Genomic DNA, 22,997 nt, shown 5'->3' on the forward strand with positions numbered 1-22,997 from the left:
TTTCTTGTTTCCCTCTCCTTCCACACTCCTCCTCCCCATCCTGACTTATTATATTTAGTAATATAGGCAGATTCTCAGGGTCTGCTATTGTTGGCTATTTCTTATTTTCTTACTGTATTTCTCTTTTAAATTTGAATTATTTTATTTTTTACAACAATACAAACATCAATGTTTTATGTTTGTAGTGTGGTTTACCAAATTCCCCCCTACAATTATCACAGGATCTACTTCTACCCATCTTATTCTTTTTTTTTTTTTTTTTTTTTTGGGCCACACCCGTTTGACGCTCAGGGGTTACTCCTGGCTATGTGCTCAGAAATCGCCCCTGGCTTGGGGGGACCATATGGGACGCCGGGGGATCGAACCGCGGTCCTTCCTTGGCTAGCGCTTGCAAGGCAGACACCTTACCTCCAGCGCCACCTACCCGGCCCCAAACATTAGTTTTCTACTTTTTTTTTTTTTTTTTTTTTTTTGGTTTTTGGGCCACACCCTGTGATGCTCAGGGGTTGCTCCTGGCTTCTTGGGGGACCATATGGGACACCGGGGGATCGAACCGCGGTCCGTCCTAGGCTAGCGCAGGCAAGGCAGGCACCTTACCTCCAGCGCCACCGCCTGGCCCCTCATCTTATTCTTTAACCACAAATTATTGATCACATATTTGGTTGTTTTCATTAGAGATTGTCTAATTTCTTGCTTTGCATATGAGCAGATCATCTGGTATTTGTCTCTATCATTCTGATTTACTTTATTTAGCATGTTTCATTCAAGTTGCCTCAAGTTGTAAGATTTTTATCTCTTCTCAAGCAGAAGAGATAATGCAAAATATTTTTTAAAAATAAAGTAGCAAAAGGAACAGTTTTTTTAAATGATGAAAGATAAATACCGTATTGTTTAATCCAGAGAAAGATGAACAGATGGATTAAATAAAGCAATATTAAGTGTTGGACTATAAGATCAATTTGTACATTGCCAGAAGGAAATGAAAAGGTACTGGTAGCTGAAAAGAATATAAATCAGCACAAAGGAGGCATGCATACTGATTTTTTATGATGCATATGTGAAACTGATATATTATAATGCAATAATACATAAATTAAACGACAGTTTTAGGACTGGCATGTGATGCAGTGGCACAGCACTTGTCTCGCATATATGAGGACCATGGTACAAATTACAGTGCCATATGGCTCTTTGAGCAACAATCAGGAGCAACTCACAAATAATGAACAATAAGCTGCTCATAAACTTAAGTGGGTGTGATCCAGAAATGGAAACAAACAAACAAAAATTTTTTTGGTCACAGTTGACTGTGCTCAGAGTTTATTCCTGGCTCTGTTCTCAGGAATTAATACTGATGGGGCTTGGGAGACCCATATGGGATGCTGGGATTGAACTCAGGTTCAGATCATGGTAGAAAAGCACTCTATCTGCTGTATTACTGCTCTGGCCCAAGAAATAAAAACAATTTAAATAATGAAAATTGTGGAGTGATTTTCTAATAAGGTTTATTTTTTAGTAAATACTAATCATGAAAACAATTTGGCAAAGGATTTCTTTCTTTTTCACTTCAGCCTTTTTTGGGGGCAAAAGATTTCAATGAAAATTGTTTTAATCTTTCTTATAATGAAAAGAAGTATGATAAATTATACTTTAAATCAGTTTGAACCTAGTTTAAATTTGATATGTCAATAGTAAGATAAAAAACAAAAGAAAATTAGGAAAGTGCTAAACCCAAACCAACCAAACAAAAAAAGGTAGGAAAAAGTTTACATATGACAGTCCAACACACACATATAAACATATACATACTCTTAAAATTAAAGTTTAGGTAACATGTTTACAATAGAATTAATGTTTATGGTACTGATATACAGGATTCCTCTACCCTTCCATGATTAAAGTGACCAAAAACATTATCCACCACTGTCCCTATGTCACCTTTTAATTTTCCTCTTCTCCATTGCTTGGTAATCTAAGTTTTCTGAAACAAAGTCCAGGGTTTGCCATCATTCTGTACTGTCTGTTTCGTTGTTTGACAAAATATTAATTCTGTAATCATAAAACATCACTTATGAGACCGGAAATATAGCACAGCAGTAGGGTGTTTGCCTTGCACATGACCAACCCACGATGGATTATTGGCATCTCATATGGTCCCCCAGCCTGCCAGGGGCAATTTCTGAGCTCAGAGCCAGGAGTAACCCCTGAGTGCCACCAGGTGTGACCTAAAAACAAAAAAATAAAACAAAACTAGAAAACTGCTTATAAGACAATGCTAGAATGTCAATAGAAATTGTCAAATGATATAAAAATATCCAAAATTATTAATCAAAGAAAAACAAAATAAAGTTATAATTTTGGAGCACACTCTTAAGTGCTCAAGATCTTCTAGTACTCGGAAGCACTGGGTCAGCACACAACTCTCTAGTCCACTGAATCATCTCTGAAGCATTTGTTTGTTTGTTCTTTTTCTACTTTTGTTTTAATGAATGTACTAACTTCAAGTAACAGAAAAATGACTCAGGCAGCTACAAAGACAATCCAAATTCAAACTGTATATACATTACAGGAAAGGTTTATGACATATATTATTTGATCTTATAATATTGCTTCTAGAACTGTCTGAAAGAAATACTAAGAATTTTGACCTTTATGCTTTGCAGTAATTATTTATATTAGCGAGAAACTATATTATATATGTTATATATATTAGCTAGAAACTATAAGTAATATAGAATCTAACATTTATTAGATGAGAGTTTTTCTACAGGATAGATTTTTATGTATTATTAAGAAATTTTGCTATGAAATTTCCAATGCTTATTATTAAAATAGGGAGGAAAAAACAACCACACACATTTGTTAAATTAACTCAGAAAAGCACTTGATAAACTGTGAAGTGTTAGGCAAATGGAAAATGTTGTATTTGAATACTGTCTTAATTTATTATTTTTAACTATGTATTTTTATTCTCTTTTAGATTGCTCTGAAGAATTGTGACACACCTTTATTAAGAGCTTACTATGGTTCCTTGGAAGACACAAGGTCTTTGTCACTTAATAGTTAAAAAGTCAGACTATTTTTTTTCTCCTGTCTACAATAGATTTTAAGGACTCTAGTCAATATGACAAATGCTTGAGATATGTTTAACAGATTTTTAAGACTATAAAAATTTTATTTAAATATTTTATCTCATACATATCAGTAAGTTGGGTAATAGAACATTGGATATTTGTATAAATGGACTATTAGCATTAAACATTGACATTCTATGTTATTTTCTTCTATTTGGTTTTTAGGTTTTTGGGTCACATATGGAAGTGCTCAGAGGAAATTCTTTGCTTGTTTTTAAAAAAAAATCATAGCACTGGGGTTAGAACAATTGCACAGTATGTAGAGTACTTACCTTGCATGCAGCAGACCTGAATTTGATTGATCTGCAGCATCCCATATAGTCCCTGAGCCCTCCAGGAGTGTTCCTTAAGTGCAGAGCCAGAAGTAACTCCTGAGGACTGCTGGGTGTGACCCCAAAACAAACACAAGAAAGATTATTACATTGTGATATACTACATTGTTCATTTTACAGTTGTAAACAAAAAAACACAAAAATGTTCCAACACCAGTCCCATCACCAATGTAACCTTCCTTCCACCAATCTTCCCAGTTTACTAACCCCAGCATGCCCCCTTGAGGCACAAATTTACTTTATATCATTTGGTATAATACAAAGGCAAATGGAATTATCAAAGCTTAGATCAATAAGAGTCAATCTGTGATATTTTTATATCTCTCAATGGTGTTACTAAAGTCAGTGTCCGAAGATTTAGTGGGTAGGTGGGTGGTGGTTGAATCCTCTGTGTTATTGTTTGGATTCATTAAGTTTGGTGTTCTTCTATGAAACTTTCCCACCACAGCTGCTTTATCCTAGTGGTCTGACAGTACTGATATTTGGAGGTGCTGTGGAGCTGTGTAGATGGCCATGCAGTTTAGGAGCTGTAGAGCTGGAATGATCTAATGGCCTGGCAGTTTAAATGAGGTTCAGTTGTGAAGCTGGGTTGTTTCTATGTAGGAGGATATCAGGTGTGGCTGGGGCTGCTGTGCTTCAGACAGAAAGGGGAAGTTGCCCAGCCCCATTCCGAGAAAGCCTCAGAGTTGTCTGTCCAAATCAGTCTACCTGGGAAGATTCATTGGCATCATGCTCTTTTCACAATTAGCTGTGGAGTAGCATGCAAGATTGCCTACTTTGAGCTTAAGGGTCACTCCTGGTGATGTTTAGGGGGCCAAATGTGGTGACACTGATTAAATTATAGTCATTGCAGGGCACATGCCTTAATATCTGTACTATCTCCCCTCCCTCTGCATATTTTAAAAATATGTATTTAAGATTTATTTTTCCATTTCCATGAAAATAATTGAAAACATAAAAATATAATATTTTGGGGTCAGAGGTCTAAAGCATACTATGCATGTGCTAGATCATGATTTTTAAACTCTGGCAAATCATAGCCCCTTAAGTAATGCTGGGTCCTGCTAGCACCAAAGCACCACTTGGGTGACTTCAAATGAGCAGAATTTCATCAATGGGTCCAAGTAAATTATGGCCTTCTAGGAGTACCTAAAACTTGGAAGTTTTTTCTTGCCCAAACAGAATGTTCTCTTATTAAGTTGTGAAGGGCCTAAGGGAACAAAAAAGGAGTCGATATTAATACAGTGAGAGGAAGATCTATCGAAATGCTGTTTAATTTAAAATTATTTTTACAGTGACACCTTGTTTCTTTTTTCTTTGGGGGGGGTCACACCCAGCAATGCTCAGGGGTTATTGCTGGCTCTATGCTCAGAAATCGCCCCTGGCAGGCTCAGGGGACCATGTGGGATGCAGGATTCGAACCAGCGACCTCCTGCTTGCAAGGCAAACGCCTTACCGCTGTGCTATCTCTCCGGCCCTCGACACCTTGATTCTTAACTAAAAATACTGTCCAACTTTATTTTATTGATTCAGGATTCACACATGTGTGGACTTAAACTGAGATTTACATTAAAAACCAAATTTATAACAAGTAATTAACGGAAGAGAATAAAATAAGTTAAGAAAAAGTATTAACAGACTTTTGGTTTGTTGATCAATACCTTTAATAAATAATTGTGAGATTCTTGTCATCCTTCCTCACTATACTGGTTTAATTTTCCTTGCTTCAACTGAGGGCATATCTTAATATTTTTTGAATTTTCAAATCTAACTGTGATTGACTTATTGAGCATGGAGATAGATTTTTATGATTATTCTTAAGGGATCTATTTAATACTCACAGGAATAGTATATTTGTAATATTTAGGAGATGTTTGTTAGCAGTTATAGAATAATTCTTGGTGACTTTAGATTTTAGATGACTATTCCTGACTGACATACTAGATTATTTTATATATAATTGTTTTATATAAGCACCATGGTTACAGAAATGTTCATAGTAGGGTTTCAGTCATAGAATGTACACCACTTTTCACCAATGCAACTTTCTCGTCAGCAGTGTTCCCATTTATCTCCCACTCTCCCTCCTTTCCCTGGGGTAGGCATTTTGCTTCTCTCTCTGACTCTCCTATCTGGCACTGTGGCTTGCACTATTTTTAATGAGGGGGTATCATGCATGTCACTGTATCTCCTTTCATCACCCAGTTCTTGTCCAGGGTGTCAAGTTCCAACTATCCTTGTCATATAAAAAAGATCCCTTTCTATTCTAACTACACTTACTGCTTTTTGTGGCAATCTTCCTATCATGGACTGGTTCTTTATTGTCTTTTATTACCATACTGTTTTTTATTTTTATTATATCACAGATGAGTGAGACTATTTTGAGTCTGTCTCTCTCCCTCTGATTCATTTCACTCAGCATAATAATCTCTATGTCCATCTTTGTATTAGCAAACTTCATGACTTCATTTTCCTAACAGCTGCATAGTATTCCATTGTGTTTTTTTAGCCACTCATCTGTTGTGAGTTTTTTTTTTCCAGATTCTGGCTATTGTAAATAGTGCTTTGCTGAACACAGGAGTGCAGAGGACATTTTTGTATTGTGTTTTTGTATTTCTAGGGTATATCACTAAGAAAGGTTTTGCTGGATCAGATTTTCAGTCTTTTGATTAATATATATTGTTCTCCATTAAGGCTGGGCTAGATAGCATTCCCACCAGCAGTAAAGGAGAGTCCTTTTCTCCTACATTCACACCAGCACTAGTTATTCTTTGTGATGTATGCCACTCTCTGTGGTGTGAGATGGTACCACATTGTTGTTTTCATTTATATATCCCTGATTATTAGTGATGTGGAGCTTTTTTTCATTGACACACTAGTTTAAAATGGATTGTCTGTGGTGGAGGGACAGTACAGTGGCTAAGGGGCTTGCTTTGTATGTGGCCTACCTGTATTCTATCCTTTGAACTTTATCTGTTCTCTTTATTTAGCCCTGCCAGGAGTGATTCTTAAACCCAGACCCAGGAATAAGCTCTGAACATCAATGGATGTGACCTCCTCCCAGATAAAAAAAATTAAAATGGATACACCTATATTTATAACTTACAAATAAATATATAGATTAGTATTTCCAAATTATTTAACAATGATATTAAGAAAATATTATTTCCTATGACTAATTGCTGTAACTTGTTAGTAAATCATTGTTTGACTTCCTATTATAATATTCCTTTAAGGTTTGAAATCATACTTGAAAAGATTAAAACAGTAATCAATGACGATGCAAGATACATGAAAGGATGTTTGAACATGAGGACTCAAAAGTGCTATGCAGTGAAGTCTAACATAAATGAATTTCTTGATATAGCTAGACGAACATATACAGAGATTGTAGATGACATAGCAGGTAATTTAAGTGTGAGTGTACATTTTTTATTTTATTAAAAATAACTTCTTTTTTCTTTTTTATAAAATGTTTTATTTAAACCATTGTGATTTACAAAGTTATTCAAAGTAGGATTTTAGACATACAGTGTTTTGGCACAAATCCCACCACCATGTCAAACTCCCTCCAACTATATTCCCAGGCCACCGCCCACCCCATCCTGCCATCATAACAGGCATCTTTTTAAGTGTGGTTGTCTAAGTTTGGGTCTCATGATTTCATTGTTTTTTGGATTGTATATTTATTTCTGTTCTTTCTTAACAGCACCAGTGCACCAGAGATTCCTAAGCTGTCTCCTGTCATCTCATATGTGTCTTTCTCCTCCCCCACTTATTTTTTTCTTCTCCTCACTATATTCAACAACCCCCATTTAAGCCATTGTATTTATTCATGCAGTTATTCTAAAACCACATAAAAGTGATATCATCTTGTATTTATCCTTCTTCTTCCTTACTTCATTTAACATATCTTCCAATTCCATCCATGTTGCAGCAAATTACATGATAGCATTATTTCTAATAGCTATGTAGTATTTCATTGTGCATATATATTTTCATAATCAATTTGTTGTTAGACACCTAGGTTGATTCCAACTTTTAGCTATTGCACTGAGTGCTGTGATGAATAGTGGTGTGAATACATCCTCTTGGATCTGAGTGTTTTGTTTTGTTTTGTTTTGTTTTTGGTTCTGGTGTTACATATTTTTCTCCTGGGATGTTAAACTGATTAGGAAGACCTGTTGGATAAATTTGAAGAGATATAATTTTAAATATTTACAAGTTCACAAAGCATACTCTAGGCAGTGGTCGGCAACCTGCGACTCACGAGCCATATGTGGCTCTTTACACTTTTAATTTGTCTCTTCTGTGTGCCAGGCGGCCGCTCCAGGAGTCAGGACTCTGCTCCTAGCCTCTGTCAGTGCACGCCCTGTGTGGCTCTCAAAATAAATTTCAATCGTGGTTTTGGCGAGATTTGGCTCTAGTTGAAAAAAAAGGTTGCCGACCACTGCAGACTGATAAAAATGTATGCAAGAAGGGAGAACTTAAGATTTGAGGGTGCTCGCTTTGGCAGCACATATACTAAAATTGGAACGATATAGAGAAAATTAGCATGGCCCCTGCACAAAGAAGACATGCAAATTCATGAAGCGTTCCATATATTTTGCCCCCTGTCCGACATCCTCCGTCCCCACCGCTCCGGCACAAGGACCACTGAGGGCTGGGGAGTCAACATGTGGAGCTTAGTCCATCTGTGCTCTGCTGCCTGCGGCTGGCACGCAGCCTGAGTGCCCTGCGAGGAGCTGGGAGAGCACAGTAGCACCCTTCTTGGAAACACCTGGTGAGGAGCCCTCTCCACATCGGGAGTCCAGTGGGAAGCCTTCTGCCCACCCTCATGGGTCCTCTGTATATAGCTGAATAACCGTGGAATGTTGTTGGAGAACTGGTTTCAGACTGATGTCAAACATGTATATTGGGTACCTTTAAAAAAAAAGATTTGAGGAAGTTAAGTGGTAATAGATCAGTAATTTGATCATATTGTCATGCTGGAGATATTTTGTTTAGTCAATCCCCAATTGAGATTTATTTTTGTTTATTTTGGGGTCATACTTTTGTGCTTGGGATTGACTCAGCAGTGTGTGTGGAACTAAACCAGGACCTTCTCTATTTATGTACTTGCCCCAATGAAAGAGTGATGGTCCTGCAGGAAAAAATGTAGATAAATTGTTAAAAGAACTATATATTTATAAGTATGTATTTTTTCCAGTGAAGAAAATAGTTTTTACTGAAAGAAATTTGGAGAAATATGAGGGAAGAGAAAGAGAGATATACATGTTTGTGAGACAACATGGGCTTCTCCAGCAGGAGAAAAGCAGAGAATGGCATTTAGGAGAGGGCCATGCCCAATTTCTTCAAATTATCTTGACCTGGAGTACTCTATTACATAAAAGTTTGTCATGGTACTGTCACAGGGAAAACCTTAGACTTTTGATGTTTCTTTTTAGTCTTATCATGAAGGTTAGATCATTCTGTAGCTTTTTACTTTTCCAAGAGGGTCCACTCTTACTGGTTGGTACCTCAGTTTCTGCATTTAGGGGAAGCCTCAAATTTTCCATTCCCAAAGAGCTCAGGATTTACATCTCAAAAAGATGCACTCCTTATATATTTGGAATATTTAGGGTTGGAAATTTCTTAAGCTTTATTATTTCCCAAAAGCTCATTACTAGACCCCGCTATTTATCTACCTGCGACATTTTCCTGAAAGATTTCAGCTTCTTAAATATTTAGGGAGTACATGGGCGAAAGCCAAGCTGCCTTATATAGATGCTGCCTATATAAGGGAGTGAAATCTCATGTTAACTTAGTATTAATGAGTCCCAGACAATGAGAACTGTTTTTTAGAAAAAAAAAGATTAGTTTTCTTAAAAATAATTCTTAAAAAATTTTAAATAATAAAAAAAACTATAGAGGTCAACTTAAAGTGCAGATAGGAAGAGAAACTTAGGAAAATATCAAGCTAATCAAAATGCCTGAGCCAGTTAGATGAGGACCTAAAACCAACACTTTAAGCAACATAAATCAAGGAAGCACTAGCCAGAGAATTTAAGCAATCAATAGATGAGAAATTCAACCAACACAACACTCTTACAGAAGATGAGAGAATACATATAAATGAAATTGAAGAACTAAAGAACACATTAGCAAGCCATAGTAGCAGAATCACACAGGAGCACATAAGTACAGATGAACTTGAAGACAAATTACAAGCCAGCATCAATAAAGAACCAAAGAGAGAGAGGGAGAGAAGGATGGAAGCAAATGTAAGGTACTTAATAAAAAAAAGGTGAGAAAAAATCTATTATAGGAATACAAGAAGAGGAGGAAAAAGGGAAAGGGAAGTACAGAGATATGAGAGATAATAGCAGAGAACATTCCCACTCTCTAGAGAGATTACTGTACAAATCTAAGAGGCCAAAAGAGTACTGAACAGAATTACTCAAACAGAGCAACATCAATGAATATAACAATCAGAATGCAAGAAACGAAAGAGATATGGACATAAGTCAAAAAAGGGAAAAAAGGAACCTTAAGTATGAAGAAAAGAACAGAAAAATCACACCAGATCTCCTATACGAAACAGTACAGGCAAGAAAAGAGTAGAATGATATATTAAAATAATTGAATGGAAGAGATTTTAAACCTAGAATACATTACCAGAAAACCTCTCTTTTATATTAGGGGAAGTGAAAAACATTCTGAGACTAAAAGATCTTGCAGCAATTGTGATAACCAGACCAACTGACTCTAAATGAATTATTGAAAGGCCACTTACGTAAAAAAAATAAGGGGGGGGGGGTCTGAAGAGCTAACACAGCGGTAGGACATTTACCTTGCAAGCTGCTGACCCAGGACAGGTGTTGGTTCAAATTCTGACATCCCATATGTTCCTCCTTGCCTGCCAGGAGCGATTTCTTAGGATATAGCCAGGCATAACCCCTTAGTGCCACCCGGTGTAGCCCAAAAACAGACCCCCCCAAAAAAAGAATACTAAAATATTGGCCAAAGAGATAGCACAGTGGCACAGCAGTAGGGCATTTGCCTTACATGTGGTAGACCCAAAACAGACCTGGGTTCGATTCCTGGCATCCTATATGGTTTTCTGAACCTACCAGGAGCAATTTCTGAGTGCAGAGTCAAGAGTAACCCCTGAATGCAGCTGGGTGTGGGCCAAAAGCCAAAAACAAAAAAAATTAAGAGCTAGCACAGTGCTAGGACATTTGCCTTGCACACAGCCTACCCGGGACGGACCTGGGTTCATTCTCCAGCATCTCAAATGGTGCCCCAAGCCTGGCAGGAGCAATTTCTGAGCACAGAGTCAGGAGTAGCCCCTGAGCGTTGCTGGGTGTGGCTCTAAAAACTATAAATAAGGGCCGGAGAGATAGCATGGAGGTAAGGCGTTTGCCTCTCATGCAGGAGGTCATCGGTTCGAATCCCGGCGTCCCATATATGGTCCTCCCGTGCCTGCCAGGAGCAATTTCTGAGCCTGGAGCCAGGAATAACCCCTGAGCACTGCCAGGTGTGACCCAAAAACCACAAAAAAAAAAAAAAAAAAAAACTATAAATAAATACAGAATAAAAGTATATTTAAAAAAGAATAATAAAATTTAAATATTTTTTTCATTGATATGCAAAAAGTTTATTATTAGATAAAATATGACTTTAGAACTCTAGTGAGTTAAAGATACTAGAAAATTCCATATTTTTAAAGGAAGTTTTTGTTTTTGGCATTGCTCTAGGCTTACTCTTGTCTCTGCACTCCTGTTGTACACTGGGAATTGTAAGGATTCCTGGGAATAGAACTTAACCCGGCTCTGCAATGTGCAGGCAAATGCCCTGCCATTATACTGTCTTCCCAGTCCTGTTAAAAGAACTTTATTTGAGGAATTCTGGGATATAGGTGCTTTTACTTTCTTTTTTTTTTTGGTTTTTGGGCCACACCCATTGACACTCAGAAGTTGCTCCTGGCTTGGGGGACCATATGGGACACCGGGGGATCGAACCGCGGTCCGTCCAAGGCTAGCGCAGGCAAGGCAGGCACCTTACCTCTTGCACCACCACCCGGCCCAGTGCTTTTACTTTCATGGTTTATTTTACTTTCAAAATAGTATCAGAATAGTAATCAGAATTACTACTTTTGTGCTGCTACAATGTTCTTTTTTTGTTTTGTTTTGTTTTGGGGTTTTGGGTCACACCCAGTGGTGCTCAGGGGTTACTCCTGGCTGTCTGCTCAGAAATAGCTTCTGGCAGGCATGGGGGACCATATGGAACACTGGGATTCGAACCAACTACCTTTGGTCCTGGATTGGCTGCTTGCAAGGCAAACGCCGCTGTGCTATCTCTCCGGGCCCTACAATGTTTTTAAAATAGAATTTAGCTTCATATTTTAGGAATTAAAATATAGAGTTAATGAAATTGATTAATTTAGTTTTTTGTGGCTATACCAGTAATACATGGGCTTCTCAGGGCTCTGTGCCGGAGTGAGGGGCTTGCTTCCTGTGGTGCAAATTGAATGGGTTGGTTGCCTGCAAGGTAAGTGTTTTAACCTCTATACCAGGGGTCTCAAACTCGCAGCCCGTGGGCCATTTGCGGCCCAACGTATAACATTTTGTGACCCACGGCCAGCCTTCAAATATCACAGTATTCGCGATTATTCGCTTACCGAATATTCGCAATAAAAATCGCATTAGTAAGAAAAAAATCACATTAAACATTCGCATACCCCGAGCAGTTCCATTCAGAGTATGCAAATGTTTAATGCAATTTTTTCTTACTAATACGATTTTTTATTACGAATATTTGGTAAGCAAATAATCGTGAATACTTTGCGCCTAGCACAGACATCATTTCCGCTGCTCCTGCCCGCTGTCCCTTGCATTATCGGAGGCCTAAAGGAGAGAAGGGAGAGAAGTTTATTACAGATTTAGATTTTGTCATGTCTTCACCATGACTTCATCAAAGCCTGCAGTGCAGAGAAAGATTGATGGCAAGCAGACAATTTCAGGAAAATTGGGAGATGCAGTATTTCTTTATTGAGCACAGGGGCATCCGCACATGTCTTATTTGCTCAGAGAAAGTTGCAGTGCACAAGGAATACAACTTGAAACACCATTATTCAACTAAACATGCTGAGGAATGTGCAAAATATCAAGGAAATGAGAGAGCCAAGCGGGTTGCCAGTCTTAAAGCATGTCTATGAGGCAACAAGATTTCTTCAAAAAAGCAACCAAAGAGAATGTTGCATCAGTCGAATCTAGTTACATGGTTAGTGAGATGATTGCTAAGGCAGGGAAACCATTCACAGAAGGAGATTTTGTTAAAAAATTGCATGTTACAGGCTGCAAGTATTATCTGTCTGGAAAAGAGGTCAGTTTAGCAAAATCAGCCTTTCTGCAAACACTGTGGCAGATCAAGTTTCTGACATGTCAAGTGACATTTTTCATCAACTGTGTGAGAAAGCCAAATGTTTTGATGCATAATCAGTTGCTGTTGACGAGGGCACAGATATAACAGACACTGCGCAGCTCACAATTTATGTCCATGGTGTTGATTGCAATTTTGAATTGACAGAGGAGCTGCTCACAATAATTCCAATGCATGGCCAGAGCACCGCTAATGAGATATTTCGGCATCTGTGTGATGCCATTGAGAATGCAGGTTTGCCATGGAAGAGGTTTGTTGGAATAATAACCGATGGGAGGAAAAATGGACTGGTGACACTTGTTCAAAAAGAAAAAACTTGAAGAGGAGGGTGTAGGAAGGCCATTGCTCTTTACTGCATTATCCATCAGCAGGCCCTTGCAGTAAATGCCTGCCGTGTGACAATGTGATGTCTGTTGTTGTGAAATGCATCAACCAAATCAGATCCAGGGGCTTAAAGCACAGGAGGTTCCATGCTTTTTTAGAGGAAATGGAGTCAGAATATGGAGATGTGCTCTATTTCACCGAAGTACATTGGCTCAGCAGGGGAAATGTCCTGAAAATATTTTTTGAGTTTAGAGAAGAAGTGAAAGCCTTCATGGAGAAGGATGGGAATGCTGTTTCTGAGTTGAGTGATCACAAATGGCTCATGGACTTAGCTTTTCTTGTTGACATCACACATAAGCTGAACGTACTAAACAAGATGTTACAAGGCCTGGGGCAGCTTATCAGCTGCCTATGACAACGTGAGAGCATTCTCCACAAAACTTGTGTTCTGGAAATCCCAGCTTTCTCAGACAAACCTTTGCCATTTCCCAGCATGCAAGGAACTTGTGGATGCAGGCATACCATTCAGTGGTGAGAAATATGTTGATGCTATTTTTAAGCTAGAGAAGGAATTTGATCACAGATTTGCAGACTTTAAAACGCACAGAGCCACTTTCCAAATTTTTTGGACCCCTTTTCCTTTGATGTGCAAGATGCCCCTCCTGTACTTCAAATGGAGCTCATTGACCTGCAATGCAACTCTGATCTCAAAGCCAAGTTCAGGGAGATTAGTGGAAAAGCAGAAATGCATGGGCAATTTTTGAGAGAATTGCCCCCCAGCTTCCCTGAGCTTTCCCGAATGTTCAAGCGCACCAAGTGCCTTTTTGAGAACTCATATTTGTGTGAAAAAGTTATTCACCACGTTGAACTTCAATAAGTCAAAGTACAGGTCTAGACTTAATGATGATCATCTTCAAGCCATACTGAGGGTCTCAACTGCTTTCTCTCTACAGCCAAATGTGGTTCAGATTTGTGAAAAGTGCTGTCAAGTCTCTGGCAGCAAGGAATAGGCAAAAGATGCCATGTTCAGAAAAACTATTCATGATCTTCACTCAATGTTCTCTATTCATGTTCAGAAGAAATAATTAAAACTGTTAGTAATGACGTTTGAGGACATTTTTTTTTGTGAAATCCCTTATGCGGCCCTGCCTCACACTGACTTTGCCTCCTGTGGCCCCAAGGTAAATTGAGTTTGAGACCCCTGCTCTATACTAAGAATCATTAAAGAATGTAAACAAAGGGGCCGTAGTGATAGCACAGTATGTGGATGACCCATGATGGACCTGGGCTTGATCCTCAGCATCCCATATGGTGTCCCCCACCCCCAGCCAGGAGTGATTTCTGAGCGCATAGACAGGAAGAACCCCTGAGCAACATTGAATGTGACCCAAAAACCAAAAAGTAAGAGAATGTAAACAAAACCATCTTGTATATAAAAATAATAGAAAAATATCAAAATTTATTTTTATTTTGGGCCACAAAATATTTGGGCCACACCTAATGACGATCAGGGGGACCATATGGGATACCAGGGATTCGAACCCAGGTTCTTCCTGGTCAGCCACATGAAAGGCAAAAGCCCTACTGTTGTGCCATCGCTCCAGCCTCAATATCATATTTTTAGATAGAAAAAATTATATATATACAGATATATATTTATATATATATAAACTTATATATATAAGTTTTGGGGTCACACTCGGCAGTGCTCAGGTGTTACTTCTGGCTCTAACTCAGAGAAATCACTCCTGGCCGGCTCGGGGGACCATATGTGATGCTAGGATTCGAACCATCGTCCTTCTGCATGCATGGCTAACACCCTACCTCCATGCTGTCTCTCCGGCCCCTAATATTTTTCTTAAGATTTATATAAAAAATGATTAAGAGTGATTTTTTTTCTTGTATCTGGCTACTAGGAATGATATCTCAGCTTGCAAAAAAATACAGTCTTCCTTTAAGGACAAGTTTTAGCTCTTCTCGAGGATTTTTCATCCAGATGACTACAGATTATGCAGTCCTGCCCAATGGTCAGCTTCCTTCAGAGTTTATTAAGGTCCATTCTACATTTTTAGTTGGAATTTACCTTTTCTGATTTTATGAGGGTATATTCATGTATTGTTTGGTGCTACTTGAATTTTGCACTTACAATCTTCTTTAACTCTTTAACTGTTGTTTTTTTACTCTTACTATTCAATTTTTATATATATTAAGATGGTTATTTTACTTATTTTGGAGAAAAACTAAATACTAGACCAAATATAGCTTATTGTGCATAAAAAGGAAAATAAAGGAAATTAAAAATTTTTAATATAAAGTCTTTACTTAAGTACCATCATTACAAGCATGATTATAGATGGGTTTCAGTCCAAAATAGAACAACCCCCTTTACCAGTGCAATTTCTAAAATATTTTTATCAAAGAAATTTGGAAAATATTATACAATTTCCTATATTTAGTACCTTTCAAAGTGTACTGGTTCGTCAAAGACTTAAAATTCCTGAAGTAATTTGCTTACCTTAAAAAACTGATATTGTGAAACCTTTGACCCATGTAAATATCTTTTCCTATTATATATTTCCCAAATTTTTTCATAGTATATTAGTTTGGGCAAGTTTAATGTCCCCTATCTTCACCTTCTCAGCTTCTAGGATACAAAAAACTATTTAACTTTAAGGGCTTAATATATATACTGCACTATCAAATAATGAGAGATTGATGAGCTAAAGGAAGGTTTGAGACTTCCTAATAAAGATTGAATGAGGTCCAGATATGAGACAAAAGTTAAGAAGAGTAGTCAGTTTCCCTCAGAGTTTATTAAAGTTTATTCTACAGTTTTGGTTGGAATGATTACTGTCAGCTGTCATGCATTTTATTTTGTATGATTCAGTGCTGAATAATTATTTTAAGATCTAAAAAATCATTTTATTTTTAGATGTGATCCTCTTTTTCTTTTTCACAGTTTATTGGGAATTTCTTAATAATGTTATATTGTAAAACTTTTAAAGCTATTAATCTAAATCCATATTTATATTATTTAAATATGTGTTTTATATGTGTATGTACATACCTTGATAATTTTTTAAAATTTCTTAGCAGATTTCTAAGGTGAAAAATTTTTACAGCTTTACATCAGCAGATTTAATTAAAATGAATGAAAGATGCCAAGAATCATTGAGGGAAATCTATCACATGACTTACATGTAAGAACATATAAGTGTTTGAATATTGAATTAAATTAATTTGATTTTGTGTATATTATTAATATTTTTACCACATTGCAAAAAAATAAAATTATGGCAAAGAACTTTTCCTAGAAGAACAGTTAAAACTTTCAGTCTGTCTCTGTAATTGAGTTCACTGAGCCTCACAGATAATTCAGGGAAAATCCTCTTTTATAATCTATATACTATAGTGTGTATTCCTGTGATGTAATTGGCACATTATATAATTGCCAAAAGTCCTCTTTGTAACCTATACTACTGCAGTATATATTACTATAATGTAAAATTTGGCACATCATGAACTTATTCTGGGATTTATTCATTTTATTCTATTTTTTTGGATGTAAGTTCCCAGCTTTTCAAGTCCTCAAGCAACTTCACAGTAATGCCAGGCTTTTGAAAGAGTTACAATAGAACTAGAAAAAAAAAACACATTGAGAATTGATAAGCTAAAATGACAAAGAGAAAGATTAGGCTTTCAAACTATGTAGGTGCATAGAACAGAGGGATTATATGTAGTAAAATTTGGCAATATACTTCTTATACTCAAAACTTTTATATCATAACTCTGCAAATAAGAAGCTTAAATGATTATCTGTTAGAATGTATGTGTGAAAAGGGTGAGAAAAAAGAGGGATCAGGTGAGAGAAAACATAATAGTTTGTGGGTTGAATTGAACATTTATAAAAAATACTAGCAAGATCTTTTGAAGTATAGTTCTTGGTTTCATTTGCCTATATAAATTTTTTACAATTTTTTCCTAATATTTTGAAGTAATTTAAAATGCATGTTAACACAGCAGACAAAGAATTTTATGCTACTAAGTAGTTGTAACCTTGAATATGAATTTCCTCACCTCTAAAAAGAGGCAGTTGAACAATATATTTTATCGGTGGCATATTATCCAACTGTGAATGTTATTTTTACTCCAGGCAGTTAATTTAATATTGTTGCATAGTTAGGTTGTAAGTCTTTTAAAAACATCACTTGTTTAATCAAACATGTACTTCCAGGATTGTGTGCAAACTGCTTAGTGAGATTTATGAACATATTCATTGCTTATATAAATTATCTGACACTGTGTCAATGTTGGATATGCTACTGTCATTTGCTCATGCCTGCACTCTTTCTGACTATGGTAAGAATATTTCTTTGGTAAGTTATATTCTAGAGAATAAATACAGTGCACAGGGAAATTTATATTTTATTCAAATAATTATATTACAGTTATTAAATTTTTATGTTTTTTTTATCTGAAATACAGTCTTCTTAGTCCATCTTCCTATTCCAAAACATAAAATAGTGATGGTGAAATTACCCTTAGAATTTATTTTAAGGGGGCCAAAGTGGTGGCGCAAGCAGCAAGGCATCTGCCCCGCGCTAGTCTAGGACGGACCGCGGTTTGATCCCCTGCCGTCCCCTAAGCCAGGAGCAATTTCTGAGAGCATAGCCAGGAGTAACCCTTAAGTGTCACCAGATGTGGCCCAAAAACCAAAAAAAAATTTTTTTTTATTTTAAGGTCTGAAAATTATGTACAGAAAATAATTCTTCTTTTTCTTAACATAAGATTTCAGAGCTGTCTTGATTGAAGCTCAGTAAGGGAATAATAATGACCCAAAGCAACAAGATCATGTACTGATCTGCAGAACTGAATTTACTGTGGTGGGGAATATGTAGGGGAGGAGACCCTGAGACATTGATGGAGGGAAAAGGACACTGGGAAAGAGTATAAGCTAGGGATGCTATGAAATGCTAACATTAACAGTATTGTAAGTTATGATGACTAAAATTTTAAAAAGTTCAAATTTATTCTGTTTTTTTTTTTCCTCTAGTTCGGCCAGAATTTACTGATACTTTAGCAATCAAACAAGGATGGCATCCCATTCTTGAAAAAATATCTGTGGAAAAACCTGTTGCTAACAATACCTATATTACAGAAGGAAGTAATTTTTTGATTATAACTGGACCAAACATGAGTGGGAAATCCACATATTTAAAGCAGCTAGCTCTTAGTCAGATTATGGCTCAGATTGGTAAGTTATGGCTTTATTTTATCATTATCAATTCTATTGTATATTTGCACAATATTGTAATTTGTACAATATTGTAATTTTGTAGCTCCATATGCCTAATTAAACTCAGGACAGTTTGAATTACATATAAGTATAGTAGGGGCCGGAGAGATAGCATGGAGGTAAGGTGTTTGCCTTTTATGCAGAAGGTCATTGGTTCGAATCCTGACATCCCAATCCTGCCAGGAGTGATTTCTGAGGTGAAGCCAGAAGTAACCCCTGAGCACTGCCGGGTGTGATCCAAAAACAACAACAACAATAACAACAACAAAAACATATAAGTATAGTAGTGTCTGTTACATAGAACGTAAGTTAAAGTATTTGACACTTACTGATCCAATATTTTCATGTATTTCCTATTGTAAAGACACAGCTTATTTCTAAAAACTGAGTTTTCTTGAGGACTAACTATGTGAATCAGAATTGATATGATTGACCTCAAAGCAGTGATTCCAAGTCAGGGATAATTTTAATTATTTCTCCCAGATTCCTCATAAATTGGGTAATGTGGCTAAATTTACTACTGTCACCCCATGGGGACTTATGAGTCAGTATTGGGATGTTGCTATATATCCTTTAATGCACAGGATACTCAGTGGTGGCATGTTTGGGAAATCCTTAGATCAATTGTATAATATAAATAAAATGTAGCAATAATAATATTAGTAAGGCAGTGCCAATTTACTATTGGGAAAGTAAGAAATGAATGATTATTTTGCCAAATCATATACGTATATGAAATTAAAATTATGTTTAGCCAAGTTTCCTTCACTAAAACTTCATATTAATGATATTACTCATTATAGTTTATATTTACAGTCATTCTGTCCTTTAAAAATAAGTATTGAAGCATTAGCACAGTTGGTAAGGCATTTGTCTTGCACACATTTCACCCAGGTTTGATTCCTGATGTCCCATATTGTTCTCTGAGCCTGGCCAAAAGTAATTTCTGAGCAGAGAGTCAGGAATAACTATTCCCTGAGCACCACCAGATGTGGCCCCAGAACAAAAAAACAAACAAAAATAAATAAAGATAGATTTTTAGTGTCTATTACATAGGAAAGAAAGGAATAGTGCTAAAGAATGGTAAAGAAACAGTGGTATATCTACACAATGGAATACTATGCAGCATTAGGAAAAATAAAGTCATGAAATTTGCTGATACATGGATGGAGATTATTAAACTAAGTGAAATGAATCAGAGGGAGAGGGATAAACATAGAACAATCTCACTCATCTGTGGAATATAAATACAACAAAAGACAGTGTGGGGATATAACCAGAAACAGTAGATGAGGATTAGTAGGGCCAGTCCACGATAGGAAGCTTGCCACAAAGAGTAGAGAATGCAGTTAGAGAAGGTTCTACTATGAAAGGGACATGCAAACAACCCTCTATTAACAGTAGTGCAAAACACAGTGTCAAAAAAGAAAAGTGAGAAAGAGAGTAAAGTAAAATGCCTGCCCCAAAAGCAGGCAGGGGAGGTGGGTTGGAGGGAAGAGGGCATCAGGGAGAGTAAGAGGGAAACTGTTGGCATTGGTGGTGGGAAATTCACACTGGTGAAAGTTGTACATGTATGACTATAACGCAATCATGAACAACTTTATTTGTAAAAATAACTAGTATGGGGCCTGCGAGGTGGCGCTAGAGGTAAGGTGTCTCTGCCTTGCAAGCGCTAGCCAAGGAAGGACCACAGTTCGATCCCCCGGTGTCCCATATGGTCCCCCCAAGCCAGGGGCAATTTCTCAGCGCTTAGCCAGAAGCAACCCCTGAGCATCAAACAGTGTGGCCCCAAAAAACAAAACAAAACAAAACAAAAAACTAGTATGAACAACCTTGTAACCATGGTGTTTAAATACCATATTTTCCAGTGTATAAGATGACTTGGCATATAAGACGACCCCCTACTTTTCCTGTTAAAATATAGCATTTGGGCTATATTTGCCATATAAGACTACCTCTCTTTTAATGCATATCAACTGGAAATTAAAAAAAATTGTAAGAGAAAAAGAGTTGAACCCTCAAAGTATATATTTAATAAAGCTAGACTTTGGAGTGCCAACAATCATTTTACCTTTGTCATTTGTAGTGAGTGACTGATTTTTAAATTTTGATCTAGATTGGGCTCCTCCAAGAGCAGCTGGCTGGGATGCAGTTATTAATAGGACAGCTAGAAGGAGACAGAGCACATCCTTTGTGTCCCATAAAAGCTGAACAGAGGACTGAGCATTTGAAAGCTGCATACCTGGCAGCTTGATCAGATGTAGTGCTCAGTAACTCAGCTCCTCTGTGTACTCTGAAAGATGAATCTGGACAAGCAGAGAACTGAGCACTGGAAAGTCGCATACCAGCGATGACACCTGGTAGCTGGATGGGATGCAGTGCTTGGTAACTCAGCTCTTCTGTGTGCCCTGAAAGATGAATCAGGACAAGCAGAGGACTGAGTGATGACGCCTGGCAGCTGTATGGGATGTGGCAGTGAAAGGGTGACAGATCACTCATCCCTGAAGCTGGAGTAAGTTTCAGCATGCCCTATACTGGCATATAAGATGACCTCTGACTTCTAAGAAGCTTTTCATGAGTTAAAAAGTTGTTTTTAAAAAAAAGTCGTCTTATACGCTGGAAAATATGATAAATACATAAGTAAAATTTAAAAATGTTAAAAAAAATAAGAATAGAACAGTGAGATAGTATAGGGGTTAGGGTTAAGGCATTTTCCTTGCATGCTACTGACTCAAATTGGACCCATGGTATTACATATCATCCCCTGAGCACTTCCAGGAGTGATCCCTTAGTATGTAGACAGTAGTAAGTTCCCTGAACAACTCTGGGTTGTTCAGTCTCCCTCCCCTAAAAATAAAACACAAATAACCAACTTTCTTAAGAGTTAAAATCTGTTACTACATTCATTAAATTGATTTCAATCTGACTTTAAAGAAACCTCTTATTAATCACAATTCCTCCGTGAATTATAAAATAATCTTTTCTGATAATAGTCCTTCAGATATTTGACATCTTTTATTAATTCTCTTTTTACTACTCTTGTTACTGCTTCAATATTTATCTTGTTACTACTCAACAAGATCTTTGAAATACTGGGATCCAGGGTAATATTACAGTGGGTAGGTTGTTTGCCTTGCATTTCATTGACCCAGGTGTGATCCTCAGCATCCCATTTCATCTTCTGAGACCACCAGGAGTGATCCTTGCATGCAGTGCCAGAAGAAAGCCCTGAGCACAGCTGGGTGTAGCCAAAATATATAAATACGAAAGTATATAATATTTCATATGATCCAATCATAATGCATACAGTAGTACTTAAAAGTACCTGCTCACATTTGTTATAATAGTTAACTGAGATAATGCATGTAAACATTATGCAAGTCCTTCCTTTCTAATGAATGCTTTTATAGCTATAAATTTTCCTCTTATTTTTCTTGTAGCTAATTACCTTAAGTACACATCTTATTTTAACACCCAGAGCACACACCCTTCTTTCCCTAATCCCTTGCCATGTTTTCCCTAAAAACAGCACACACCGGTTTTAATCCCTTCTCATATCCTATCTGATTGGCTAAAACAGATTCCATACCTTTTCTCTCCTAGTATAAATAATCCATTTCCCACCTACAATAAACTTAAGTTACTCTCCCAAAGAGGCTAGTGGATGCTTCTTTGTGAGTACTCTACTCGCCTGGGATCCAACCTCATCAGTGACTTCTACATCTTGGATTCTGACTTCACTGGCATCATTTACAGTGAGCTGTTTAATTTCCAGATATTAGAGCTATTTCTCCAATTCTGTTTGTAATTACCTTGTTTTCAGTACCTCATGATATGAGAAGATAGTTGATAAAGTTTCTATCCCCTTGTTTATATGGAGGTATATTTTGTGGCCCAGCATGTTGTCTTCTACATTCATTTTATCACCCCCATTTTTGTTGAGGTACATGATTTATAATTTAGTGGTAATTTCTTGCACAAATTGTTTTCCACCACACCATCAGAATGACCACTTCCCTCCATAGTGTTCCCAAAGACCCCTCTTTTTTTTTTATTTTTATTTTGACCTATTGGTTTACATAACTTTCACAATAATATTTTAGGTACATATTAACATTGAATCAGGGGAATTCCTGGCACCAAGTTTGTCTTCCCTTCCCCACCCCATTCTCATCCTGCCTCCCATATCCCCCACCCTCACCCTGGGCCACCAGAATAGGTGGTCCCCTCTGTGTCCAGTTTACTACTTATTGATCATATATCTGTTTGGTCCTGATATCCTCCTTTATTTCCCCCTCTATTTGAGAGGCAGAACTAGATAGTTCAAGTTATATGGTTTTGTTTAAAGAAAATAACAACAAAGAAGTGGGGTAAAAATCAGATAAGCCGAAAATGGGTGTAGTCCTTCCAGAGGCTCTCAACCTCGGTTTGAGAGAGGACAGGAAAAAAGGAATTGAAGTACCACAATGATACAAGAAGAAATATCAA

The 22,997-nt window shown here is 37.1% G+C and overlaps 1 protein-coding gene and 1 non-coding gene across 2 annotated transcripts in view; both read left to right on the forward strand.

Annotated features, from left to right (window-relative positions):
* Nucleotides 1-22,997, forward strand: part of MSH4 (mutS homolog 4) — a 78,489-nt gene that overhangs the window by 37,275 nt on the left and 18,217 nt on the right. Inside the window, exons 10-15 of the mRNA XM_049772543.1 lie at nucleotides 2,981-3,045; nucleotides 6,703-6,872; nucleotides 15,130-15,266; nucleotides 16,310-16,413; nucleotides 17,448-17,572; nucleotides 18,267-18,467. Of these exons, the coding sequence (XP_049628500.1) occupies nucleotides 2,981-3,045; nucleotides 6,703-6,872; nucleotides 15,130-15,266; nucleotides 16,310-16,413; nucleotides 17,448-17,572; nucleotides 18,267-18,467 (802 nt within the window). The remainder of the gene's footprint in view (nucleotides 1-2,980; nucleotides 3,046-6,702; nucleotides 6,873-15,129; nucleotides 15,267-16,309; nucleotides 16,414-17,447; nucleotides 17,573-18,266; nucleotides 18,468-22,997) is intronic.
* LOC126007310 (U6 spliceosomal RNA) lies at nucleotides 7,967-8,073 on the forward strand. The gene has a single exon (XR_007494892.1). It is a non-coding gene; the product is annotated as a U6 spliceosomal RNA (small nuclear RNA).

This window comes from Suncus etruscus, chromosome 4, assembly GCF_024139225.1.
Source record: "Suncus etruscus isolate mSunEtr1 chromosome 4, mSunEtr1.pri.cur, whole genome shotgun sequence".
In the NCBI taxonomy this organism is placed as follows: Eukaryota; Metazoa; Chordata; class Mammalia; order Eulipotyphla; family Soricidae; genus Suncus; species Suncus etruscus.